This window comes from Lepidochelys olivacea (assembly GCF_965140295.1).
Source record: "Lepidochelys olivacea isolate rLepOli2 genome assembly, chromosome: 1".
In the NCBI taxonomy this organism is placed as follows: domain Eukaryota; kingdom Metazoa; phylum Chordata; order Testudines; family Cheloniidae; genus Lepidochelys; species Lepidochelys olivacea.
The window spans coordinates 44,153,382-44,166,461 of record NC_140411.1 but is presented as its reverse complement, the minus strand read 5'-3'; the positions used below and the strand labels follow the sequence as shown (position 1 = coordinate 44,166,461).

Sequence of the window (13,080 nt, the reverse complement as noted above, 5' to 3'; positions counted from 1 at the left end):
TGATTCTAGTAAGTTCTTAATTAGCTTGCCTGTCTTAATTGGTTCTAGCTGGTTCCTGATTGCTCTAGGGCAACCCCTGCTCCGCTCACTCAGGAAACAGAAAACTGTTCATCCAGTGCCCAGTATATTTGCCTTCTACCAGACTCCTGCATCCAACTGGTCTGGGTCTGCCACACCTTGTACTCCCCAGTAGTCTGTCTGTCTGTCCATCTGTTCTCTCTTCCTTATGTTTAAATTGGAAATTCTTTGGGGCAGGGACTGTCTTTTTTTATTCTGCGTTTGTACAGTACCTAGCACAACGGGGTCCTGGTCCATGAACAGGGCTCTTAAGTACTATGGTAATGCAAATAATAAATAATAATAATCAATGAAAAAATTTACCAGGCCTAGCCAAGCTTCTCCATTAAGCCTTCATGAAAGCCTGGGATGAGACAATGTCCTTATATGAAAAAAGGAGTACTTGTGGCACCTTAGAGACTAACCAATTTATTTGAGCATAAGCTTTCGTGAGCTACAGCTCACTTCATCAGATGCATACTGTGGAAAATACAGAAGATGTTTTTATACACACAGACCATGAAAAAATGGGTGTTTATCACTACAAAAGGTTTTCTCTCCCCCCACCCCACTCTCCTGCTGGTAATAGCTTATCTAAAATGATCACTCTCCTTACAATGTGTATGATAATCAAGGTGGGCCATTTCCAGCACAAATCCAGGGTTTAACAAGAACTTCTGAGGAACGGGGGGGAGGAGGAATAAACAAGGGGAAATAGGTTACTTTTTATGTAATGAATCAACCATTCCCAGTCTCTATTCAAGCCTAAGTTAATTGTATCCAATTTGCAAATTAATTCCAATTCAGCAGTCTCTCGTTGGAGTCTGTTTTCGAAGTTTTTTTGTTGAAGGATAGTCACTTTGAGATCAGAAATCAAGTGACCAGAGAGATTGAAGTGTTCTCCGACTGGTTTATGAATGTTATAATTCTTGACATCTGATTTGTGTCCATTTATTCTTTTATGTAGAGACTGTCCAATTTGCCCAATGTACATGGCAGAGGGGCATTGCTGGCACATGATGGCATATATCACATTGGTAGATGTGCAGGTGAACGAGCCTCTGATAGTGTGGCTGATGTTATTAGGCCCTGTGATGGTGTCCCCTGAACAGATATGTGGGCACAGTTGGCAACGGGCTTTGTTGCAAGGATAGGTTCCTGGGTTAGTGGTTCTGTTGTGTGGTATGTGGTTGCTGGTGAGTATTTGCTTCAGGTTGGGGGGCTGTCTGTAGGCAAGGACTGGCCTGTCTCCCAAGATTTGTGAGAGTGTTGGGTCATCCTTCAGGATAAGTTGTAGATCCTTGATAATGCGTTGGAGGGGTTTTAGTTGGGGGCTGAAGGTGACGACTAGTGGCGTTCTGTTATTTTCTTTGTTAGGCCTGTCCTGTAGTAGGTGACTTCTGGATGACTTAGAACAATGCTTCCTCAGCTCTCGTCCTCTATCGCCCCTACTCTACTTGCGCTATATTGATGACATCTTCATTATCTGGACCCATGGAAAAGAAGCCCTTGAGGAATTCCACCATGATTTCAACAATTTCCATCCCACCATCAACCTCAGCCTGGTCCAGTCCACACAAGAGATCCACTTCCTGGACGCTACAGTGCTAATAAACGATGGTCACATAAACACCACCCTATACCAGAAACCTACTGACCGCTATTCCTACCTACATGCCTCCAGCTTTCACCCTGACCACACCACATGATCCATCGTCTACAGCCAAGCTCTGCAATACAACCGCATTTGCTCCAACCCCTCAGACAGAGACAAACACCTACAAGATCTCTATCAAGCATTCTTACAACTACAATACCCACCTGCGGAAGTGAAGAAACAGATTGATAGAGCCAGAAGAGTTCCCAGAAGTCATGAATAGAGACTGGGAATGGTTGATTCATTATAAAAAGTAACCTATTTCCCCTTGTTTATTCCTTCGCCGCCCCCCACTGTTCCTCAGACGTTCTTGTTAAACCCTGGATTTGTGCTGGAAATGGCCCACCTTGATTATCATACACATTGTAAGGAGAGTGATCACTTTAGATAAGCTATTACCAGCAGGAGAGTGGGGTGGGGGGAGAGAAAACCTTTTGTAGTGTTAAACACCCATTTTTTCATGGTCTGTGTGTATAAAAACATCTTCTGTATTTTCCACAGTATGCATCTGATGAAGTGAGCTGTAGCTCACGAAAGCTTATGCTCAAATAAATTGGTTAGTCTCTAAGGTGCCACAAGTACTCCTTTTCTTTTTGCGAATACAGACTAACACGGCTGTTACTCTGAAACCTGTCCTTATATGAGCCTCCCTTCCAAGGGTGCCTCTCAGTGGCCCAAAGGAAGCTGGTCAACTCTGGATTACACTTGTCCTCAGGATTGAATTGCCATCTCTCTCAAAAGCAAGAAGGTGAGAGTGAGAAAGGACACCTCAGAAGATTCTTCACTGTTGCCTTCCAGAAAGACAATAGCAAAAGGTAGGTCTCTGTCCATTTTCCACCATTTTATACAGCAATTCCATCTCTTCTCATTGCTTTAAAAATGATGAATATCCAAGAAAGACGTGAGTTTCCTCCGTCACAACAATCAGAAGATGGAAAACTATTGGATTCAGATTCCAGTGCTTTTTGGCAATACCAAGCAAGTCATAGACTTCAGTGCTCCCTTCCTGAACTAGTCACATACAAAGAGTACTTCTCCGAAAGATCCATTCGGGTGAAAGCCTTTCCCCTCCTGATTAGTTTGGATAAAATGGTGACCAAAGTTTGGGAAAAAACATGCAGTAAATATTCTTTTCCCAGAACTTTTTCTGGGAAAAACTGCCACTTGGGGAATGATCCACAGAATTTATTCATGAATTTGTGACAACTTCCCTCAAGGTCCAGGGGATCCAGGTCTTGCCCTACTTCGACAAATGGTTAATCAAGCACTTCCTCTGCCAGAGGTCCACTCAGATAGGTCCTGGGACTTTTCCCTCTCAGACTTCCTTGTTAGCCTTCCTTGCATATGCCACCTAGCCGCAATATTTTGTACTGGAAGGGATAGTCAGACCATCTGCTGACAGAATGGAAATGATTTTACCCACCACACAGTCTCAGTGTCTGCAGGGTCTGTCTGCCCTCTTAGTGATGCAAATGCTTGTGGCCTTCTGTACAGTACCCTGGACCAGCCTCTGTTCCAACTTCTTACTTCCCTCAGTTCAACTACAATAGAATCAAGGCTTGCAAATCCTCCAATAGCCTACATCTTGTTGGATGAACAGTTGCAATTGTGCAGAAGGATTCCCTTGTCAGAACCAGAATAAGTATGGTCACCGGTGATGTAGGTCCCAGGGTGAGGAGTGACTGATTCCAGGGTCCAACTTGGGGCTTATAGGCTCACCAGTAGGCTAAAATTCAAGGATGTTAGCACACAGTAACCACATCCGTTTAGAATCAGTGCCACCAGAGGTGAAATAGAAAGATTCCTAGTGGGGTGTCATCCCCTGGTTTCCAGCTTTCTCAGGTCCCTCTCCAATATGATGATCAGGATCCAGCACCTGGAGCCTCGGGGGATGATTTATTATTCTCTTTACACCAGATTTAACTACATTGAAATCAATGGGGTAATTGCTGTGAGAGGAATTAGTCCCTTAATCTTGAGTCCAAGTACCTCCTAATGCATCCCTTCTACCTTGATACATTTTGTGTCCCTAAAGCTACTTGTATACAAAACAGGATTTCTTGTAGCCTTAACCTTGGCAAGGCTCATAGAGAAATTAGCTGCCCTGTGTTCTAGGTAATGTTTTCTTATTTTTCACAAGGCCACCATAGGACAAAGCAGCTTTTAACATAGTCCCCAGGTTCCTCCCTAACAGGAGATTTCTCCTTTCCATGTTAACCAAGAGTTAACCCTTCTTTCTGTCAGAACATCCAAAACAAGAGAGGATGTTGCATTCCCTAGACGTTATTAACACAATCATCCAAAACACAGGGCTTGGTAATGATGGAGGACTTCACCTACCCAGACATCTGTTGGGAAGATAATACAGCAAGACACAGATTATCCAACAAGTTCTTGGAATGCATTGGAGACCATTTTTATTTCAAAAGGTGAAGAAAGCAACTAGGGGAGAGGCTGTTCTAGATTTGATATTGACCAATAGGGAGGAACTGGTTGAGAATTTGAAATTGAAAGGCAGCTTGGGTGACAATGATCATGAAAGGATAGCATTCACGATCCTAAGGAACAGTAGGAGGGAAAACAGCTAAGTTCCCTCTAAGGCTGCGCAGTAGCCTATTAAGGGCCATGCAGGCGCTCAGGGCTGCGGCGGGGAGAGATGCCTCTCCCCCAGCCCTGAACCTGCAGCAGCCAGGAGAGAAGCACCCCCCTCCATCCCTAGCCCGGACCCACCAGGGCGGCGGGAGAGGCACCCCAACCCAGCCCGGCCTGAACCTGCTGCGTCCAGGGGAGAGGCACCCCTCCCCCAAACCTGCAGCGGCCAGGGGAGAGGCACCTATCCCATGGCCCCAGAGCTGCTGTGACAGGGAGAGGTGCCTCTCCCTCCCTCCTTCCCAGCCCAGGTGCTGCTGTAGGGAGAGAGCTGGGGGGAGTCCTCTCTCCCCACCATAGCCCCGGGACAGCCTGCACCTCAAACCCCTCATCCCCAGCCCCACCCCGGAGCCCTCAACCTCTGCCCCAACCCTGAGCCTCCTCCTGCACACTGAACCCCTCATCCGTAGTCCCACCCCAGAGCCCACCCCAACCCTCTGCCCCAGCCCCCTCCCACATGGTGAAAGCTTCGGCCCCACCTCCCCCACATGCAGAGAGTACACTTACAAAGTTTGTGGAAAATACAAACCTGGGAGGGGTTGCAAGTGCTTTAGAGGGTTGTTTTGAATTTTAATCCTATCTGCACAAACTGGAGTAATAGTCTCAAGTAAATAAGATGAAATACAAAGTACTTGGACAAATACGAAGTACTCCACTTAAGAAAGAACAATCAATTGCACACCTACAAAATGGAAAATGACTGCCTAGGAAGGGATCTTGGGGTTATAGGGGATCTCAAGCTAAATATGAGTGTAACACTGTTGCGCCAAAAGAAAGCTATCATCATTCTAGGATGTATCACCATGAGTGTTGTAAGCAAGACACGAGAAATAATTCTTCCACTGTACTCCGCACTGATATTGTGTCCAGTTCTGGGTGCCACATTTCAGGAAAGATGTGGACAAATTGGAGAAAGTCCAGAGAAGAGCAGCAAAAATGATGTAAAGTTCTAGAAAACATGACCCATGAGGAAAGATTGAAAATACTGAGTTTGTTTAGTCTGGAGAAGAGAGGACCAAGGGGGAGACAACAGTTTTCAAGTAAATAAAAGGGTTTACAAGGAAGAAGGTAAAAAATTGTTGTTCTTAACTTCTGAGGGTCGGGCAAGAAACAATGGGTTTAAATTGCAGCAAGGGCAGTTTAGGTTAGACATTAGGAAAAACTTCCTATCTATCAGGGTAGTTAAGCACTAGAACAAATTGCCTAGGAAGGTTGTGGAATCTCTGTCTTTGGAGGTTTTTAAGAACAGGTTAGACAAATACCTTCAGGAATGGCCTAGTTGTTATGTAGTACTATCTTGTGTGCAGGGCACTGGACTAGATGACCTATAGAGATCCCATCCACTCCTACACTTCTATGACTATCATAGTGCTCTGATCCTGTTTGAACAGGACAAATGACATCTTTGAATTGACTCCCTCTTCGTTTCCTGAGAAGGAGCCAAGAAGGGAGAAGAGGTTTCTTGTTGATCCATTGCTAGATAGAGCTATCTTACATTAAAGAGGCATATAAGACTGCAGGGAAACCGTATGTATTTTCAATTTAGTTCTACTCCTCTTTTCACATTACAGGCAGGGGAAATCTGAGAACCATGTTTCAAAGAGAGTAGAGCTGATAATTTCAATTTTCCAAGGTAAAGAAATGGAGCCAAATAGGAAAGTACTCTATTTAATTAAAAGAGAGGAGTCTAGCAACACTGGAATGAGTCATAAAACTAAGTAACAATTTATAGACAAATAACCAAATAATTACAATCTGCTATAAATATATGAGCAAATCTGTGAACAATGGTATGTCACGTGGATGGTAATTCATCTACCTCTGAGCTGTACTTTGGCATGTGGGAGGCTGTATTTTACATATACAAGTCTCTACTATAATTTTATTTTTGGCAAAAGCTCATGGATTTAACTTTTTCAGGTGTGACACTTTAATTATGCATGTGGAAAATGTGGTGTTAATTGTAACAAGTGAATTATGGTTTTCTTTTAACACCAAATAGAAACAATGTGAATATTATTAAATGTCTGAATTTTTTACTTGTTACGGTCTTCTGTGCCTTTGATTCTGTTTACTCATAATATTAATTATAATGATTAGCATAGGAAAAATGTAGTCTTCAGCTCAGAAAACATTTATTAGAATGAGGTTCTACACATTAGTTTTTCTTTCATTGTTTCTCCTTAATACGGTCAGATTTCTGCCATTGTAATATATTGCTGTGTTTATGAACCAATTCAGTATATAACTCTTGCAATCTTTGATAAAAAGTTCTCAAAATAATTGGAAGGATATAAGTGATGTGGTTTTCCCTTCTGTTTTCTTTTCCCTATAGGCCTGGCAACTGAGATTTAGCCATCTTGTGGGATACGGTGCCAAGTACTACTCCTACCTCATGTCCAGGGCCATTGCCTCCATGGTATGGAAACAGTGTTTTGTGAAAAACCCATTTGACAGGTAAAAAGAGACAGTGCATGAAGTAGAACTGAATGGCGTGCTAACTCTGGGAAGCAGAAAACTTGCTTGTTGTACCTGTAGCAACATTTTTATTTTTTATGTAATTTTAATGGTTTTTTCTAAATATGTTGATTTTAAAAACATAGCAAAATATAACATAACCACAGATGATAAGGCACATTGTAGGACATGTTCACTGATGCAAAGAATACAGCATCAGTATTTTAAAATGTAGGTGCCAAGTGGGAGGCACCAAAATCCATATGTAGTCATCTAATTAAAGAGCCTGATTTTCAAAAGTGTTAAATACCTGTAACTTCCATTTGAACTAGAAGAAGCTGTCAGTATTAAACAAGCTTCTTGTCATCACCTTCAAAGCTCCACATAGCTCTGCCTAGTTATCTTCCCTTTTCAAGCTTTGCATTGCATCCCTCTGCTTTGCTAGTATACATAGCTTTATCTGCTTGTTTATCAGTTTCTTGTCCAGTCTCCTCCATGCCTTCTTCTGTGCAGTATCCTGTGCATGACGCAGCCTCCCTGAGCTCATCTGCAAGACTTCTTACCCTGTCCACATCAAAATCACTCTTGAAGACCAGTTTTGTCCTGCTTCTTACAATCAGTCAAGCTGATTTGTACATACTTGCCTATTCTGCTTCTCTTAGCCTCTTTCTACTTGTCTGTCTCCTTACAGTGTGAGCTCCATGGAGCAAATACTGAATATTTGGGAAGCACCTACCACACTGTAGGTGCGACCATAAAGAAATATATTTAATAACAGCCTATAAGCAAATAAATTCACATGTTCAAATTTAGATACCCGTATTTGAAACCGTTGGCCTTAGTTTGGCTGATAGCAGAGAATCTAACTTTTTTGCTTTTTGGATGAAATGTCCAGCTTACCTAGACAGACTACACTGGGGGGGTATTGCTTATTTGTACTGAGGTAGCACAAACTTTGAACACTTTGTGAGCTATGAAAATCTCACTACAATTGAGAGAGTACCTTTTAGCACTTCATCATCCATTTTGACATCTTTTTTAGTTTTGGGCCAAAACTATTTAACATTCACATAGTGATTTCCTAAAACAAGGAGGTTCTTCAGTATTTGTTCAGGATGTATGATACTGGGTGGCAATAAGCAATAGCATTTCCTGATGCATTTAGAGAGCTGATATTTAAATGTAACTAGAAGACATAGCAGTGTAGTTGTAGCCATGTCGGTCCCAGGATATTACAGACACAAAGTGGGTGAGGTAATATCTTTTATTGGACCAACTTCTATTGGTGAGAGAGACAAGATTTGAGTCACACAGAGCTCTTCTTATATCAGAGCTAGTGACCATTTCTGGTCCTTGGAAAGTCTCATTTAATAACAGAAAAGGTCAGCACAAAATATAAGCAAAACCTTTATCCCTGTGTCTGACTCTCAGCACAATCTTAGCTTATTTGTTCCACCTGAGTCCACTGCTCGCCTCTGTCCAGGGCCCTTTACAAGACTTTCCTGGAGTCTCTTGCCACTACCTAGAGAGAATCCTTCCCTAGTGCTAGGTGTCTGTGGAGACCTGCCAATTGTAGCTGTTCTCGAGAAGAGCCCATATTTCTTGACACACAGGGTTTCCTGCCACCATTTGGGAGATTTGTTTGCTGGGACCAGGCTTTCATGGTGGCCTGGCAACTGTAGGTCTCATTGTTGAGATCTCCCCTCTCGAGGAGCGGAGTATACCTTCTCGGCTCATTACCCCAGTGAGCTGTCCTGGGAGCGTCCAAGGAGCATACCCTCTCTCTGTGATAGCATTCTGTCTAGAAGCACTTTCTCCCTAGCTTAACTAAGATCACATAACCTTTTAATTAGGTCCAGTGTTCGTTTTCTTTAAGTAACCACAGGGCAGTCAGTTACTCCCAGGTGGGCCTTCAGAAGGCAGTGGTGGGCAGACTGGGTTCTGATCCCCCTGAAAGGGATCAGTCGCCCCTTGACAATGCAGAAGTGGGATATTGCATACAGGTAAAGAAGAACATCCACAGTAGAAATGGAATCATTAGCTCTTATTTGTATTATTTTGACAAATTGGCTTTTTAAATTTTAAAGTCTTATGTCATGTTATTCTTCTTTGGCTATATTGGCAAATGACAAATTCCAAACTGTTCTTACACCTTAGCTAAATGTTCTAAGCAGTTATATCAGAGACCTATTAATTTCCCCCCTTACAACAGTGAAGACTAACAAGTTCTTTGCAAAGTAGAATATTGCATAAAAACAACATAGTTTTTGTAAATATTAAATCTATCTAGCTTAGTTCTTGTATAATTTTAAATAGTGTGCATTTCTCTAATCAGTATATGATGAAGGCAGCCATTGTCTAAAGATGGCAGGTTTTATTAGATCTATAGCTGTGTCTGTTCTGTAAAGAAACCAGAGACAAGTGTGACTGAAAGCTAGACAGGTTGTGTATGCAGGTGGCTGTAATATTATCTGTCGTTTCCTTCAGGGCAATGGGTGAGCGTTATCGCAGAGAGATGCTGGCACATGGTGGTGGAAAAGAGCCCATGCTCATGGTTCAAGGTAAAAGAAAAAGGAAGATTGTTTTATTTCTGTGACCTTCCTCCCCCTGTTCCGCCCTCTTTCCCCATTGTTGTTATATACCTTTTGGAAAATATCAGTGTTTGCGATTTGATAGCAATAAATAATTTAACAATATTTCCCTATCCAGTCCTTTATATTTATCCCCTTTAATAAATCCTATGAAAACTTTGGTTGTGTAGAGTAGATTTACCTAACTTAACAGACTAGATCTGGTAATACCAAGAATGAAATATGTTGCGATCCAAAGAGCAGGGGAATAAGGTGTTGGAAAGAAATCCCTTTTTCAAAGTGGTCCATAGAATTCAAAGGTACCAGTCAGATGCACTGAAAAAGGAGAGAGACACCATCTTTTTTTTTTTTAAAGTTTGTTTTACTAATTTTTACCTATATGTTAACTGAAAGGCCATAATTCCAAATATTGCTGATGTAGAAATAGGAAATCTTTTGTCCAGTGTCACTTTGATAGCACCAAAGCAGTTCAGGTAGTGTTAGCACTTTGATAATGCACTCTCAGTATAAATGGAGGTTGAAGATTGTAACAAAATTTGGTTTTGATCAGTATCCCTCTTAGAACCCTCTTTTCGTATTTATTCCTTTTGGTGCAGACAAGAATGTAAACTGCATTCTTAAATCAAGTCTCATATCAATTGGAAAAATGAGTATTGATTTTGAAAAATTAAGGTAAATGTGGTTGAAATAATTTTCAGATAGTCTTTGCTCTGACTCTTGAAATCTGTATGTATTTATATGACCAGAGGAAATAATTTTCTTTGGAACAGCCTTTTCTTCTTTGAGAGATGTCCCTGTGAGTACTCGACTCCAGGTGCACTTCCGCTTGGAGAATTTTACAGCAGTGCCTGTACAGGTCGTGCACGCACAGTGCATGCCTCGTGCGCCGTTGGCAGTTGAAGTATCACCTGCGCGACCCAGACTCCTCAGTTCCTTCTCAATCATCCCTGGCCTAAGATGGAGCTCCTCAGTCCAGTTCAAACCTGTAGTTTTTTTCAGATAAGTTACATAGTCTGTTTTAGTAGTCTTTCTAGTCGTCAAGTTTCATTTATTAACTTAGTTCCTGTTTAAAAAAAAACACCAAATTCTTATTTGCTCCATAGTTTAGTTCAGTGATAATCATAGAATATCAGGTTGGAAGGGACCTCAGGAGGTCATCTAGTCAACCCCCTGCTCAAAGCAGGACCAATCCCCAACCAAATCATCCCATCCAGGACTTTGTCAAGCCTGACCTTAAAAACCTCTAAGGAAGGAGATTCCACCAACTCCCTAGGTAACGCATTCCAGTGCTTCACCATCGGCACTGCAACTTGAGACCATTACTCCTTGTTCTGTCATCTGCTGCCACTGAGGACAGTCTAGAGCCATCCTCTTTGGAACCCCATTTAAGGTAGTTGAAAGTAGCTATCAAATCCCCCCTCATTCTTCTCTTCCGCAGATTAAATAATCCCAGTCCCCGCAGCCTCTCCTCATAAGTCATGTGCTCCAGCCCCCTAAACATTTTTGTTGCCCTCTGCTGGACACTTTCCAATTTTTCCACATCCTACTTGTAGTGTGGGGCCCAAAACGGGACACAGTACTCCAGATGAGGCCTCACCAATGTCAACTAGAGGGGAACGATCACGTCCCTCGATCTGCTGGCTGTGCTCCTACTTGTACAGCTCAAAATGTCTTTAGCCTTCTTGGCAACAAGGGCACACTGTTGACTCATATCCAGCTTCTCGTCCACTGTCACCCCTAGGTCCTTTTCTGCAGAACTGCTGCCTAGCCACTCGGTCTCTATTCTGTAGCAGTGCATAGGATTCTTTCATGCTAAGTGCAGGACTCTGCACTTGTCCTTGTTGAAGCTCATAAGATTTCTTTTAGCTCAATCCTCTAAATTGTCTAGGGACCTCTGTATCCTATCCCTACCCTCCAGCGTATCTACCACTCCTCCGAGTTTAGTGTCATCCACAAACTTGCTGAGGGTGCAATCCACGCCATCCTCCAGATCATTAATGAAGATATTGAACAAAACCGGCCCTAGGACTGACCCTTGGGGCACTCCACTTGATACCAGCTGCCAACTAGACATGGAGCCATTGATCACTACCCATTGAGCCTGACGATCTAGCCAGCTTTCTACCCACCTTATAGTCCATTCATCCAGCCCATACTTTAACTTGCTGGCAAGAATACCATGGGAGACCGTATCAAAAGCTTTGCTGTCGTCAAGGAATAACACTTCCACAGCTTTCCCCTCATCCACAGAGCCAATTATTTCATCATAGAAGGCAATTAGGTTAGTCAGGCATGACTTGCCCTTGGTGAATCCATGCTGACTGTTCCTGATCACTTTCCCCTCCTCTAAGTGCTTCAATGTTGATTCCTTGAGGACTTGCTCCATGATTTTTCCAGGGACGGAGGTGAGGCTGACTGCCTGTAGTTCCCCAGATCCGCCTCCTTCCCTTTTTTAAAATGGGCACTACATTAGTCTTTTTCCAGTCGTCCGGTACCTCCGCCAATCACCATGAGTTTTCAAAGATAATGGCCAATGGCTCTGCAATCACATCCACAAACTCCTTTAGCACTCTTGGATGCAGCGCATCCGGCCCCATGGACTTGTGCTCGTCCAGCTTTTCTAAATAGTCCCGAACCACTTCTTTCTCCACAGAGGGCTGGTCACCTCTTCCCCATACTGTGCTGCTCAGTGCAGTAGTCTGGGAGCTGACCTTGTTTGTGAAGACAGAGGCAAAAAAAGCAATGAGTACATTAGCACATAATACCGGGTTCACCGGGCTTTAAGCGGTGCACTACGTGCAGAAAGGCGATGCCGGTGTCTGATGGACACACTCAATGTGTCCGCTGTCTGAGTGAATCCCATGTTCCCAAGAAATGTGCCCATTGTAGCAAATTGAAAACTAGAGCTGTGAGGGTTCCTTCTCCACTCTGAACTCTAGGGTACGGATGTGGGGACCTGCATGAAAACCTCCTAAGCTTATTTTTACCGGCTTAGGTTAAAACTTCCCCAAGGTACAAACTGTTTTCCTTTTTCCCTTGTACTTTATTGTTGCCACCACCAAGCGTCTAACAGCTATATAACCGGGAAAGAGCCCGCTTGGAAACATCTTTTCCCCCAAAAATCCTCCCCAAACCCTACACTCTTTCCTGGGGAAGGCTTGATAAAAATCCTCACCAATTTACATAGGTGAACACAGACCCAAACCCTTGGATTTTAAGAACAATGAAAAAAGCAATCAGGTTCTTAAAAGAAGAATTTTAATTGAAGAAAAAGTAAAAGAATCACCTCTGTAAAATCAGGATGGTAAATACCTTACAGGGTAATTAGATTCAAAACATAGAGAATCCCTCTAGGCAAAACCTTAAGTTACAAAAAGACACAAAAACAGGAATATCCATTCCATTCAGCACAACCTATTTTCTCAGCCATTTAAACAAACAGAATCTAACGCATATCTAACTAGATTACTTACTAAGTTCTAAGATTCCATTCCTTTCTATTCCCGGCAAATGCATCACACAGACGGAGAGACCCTTTGTTTCTCCCCCCCTCCAGCTTTGAAAGTATCTTGACTCCTCATTGGTCATTTTGGTCAGGTGCCAGCGAGGTTATCCTAGCTTCTTAACCCTTTATAGGTGAGAGGGTTTTTCCTCTGGCTAGGAGGGATT

The 13,080-nt window shown here is 42.8% G+C and overlaps 1 protein-coding gene across 2 annotated transcripts in view; it reads left to right on the top strand.

The window, feature by feature from the left end:
- The window catches only part of MIPEP (mitochondrial intermediate peptidase), a 134,479-nt gene that overhangs the window by 104,190 nt on the left and 17,209 nt on the right, over nucleotides 1-13,080 (top strand). For both annotated transcript variants that reach the window (XM_084624662.1, XM_084624661.1), the window contains 2 exons: nucleotides 6,699-6,820; nucleotides 9,308-9,381. In XM_084624662.1, the coding sequence (XP_084480788.1) occupies nucleotides 6,699-6,820; nucleotides 9,308-9,381 (196 nt within the window). The remainder of the gene's footprint in view (nucleotides 1-6,698; nucleotides 6,821-9,307; nucleotides 9,382-13,080) is intronic.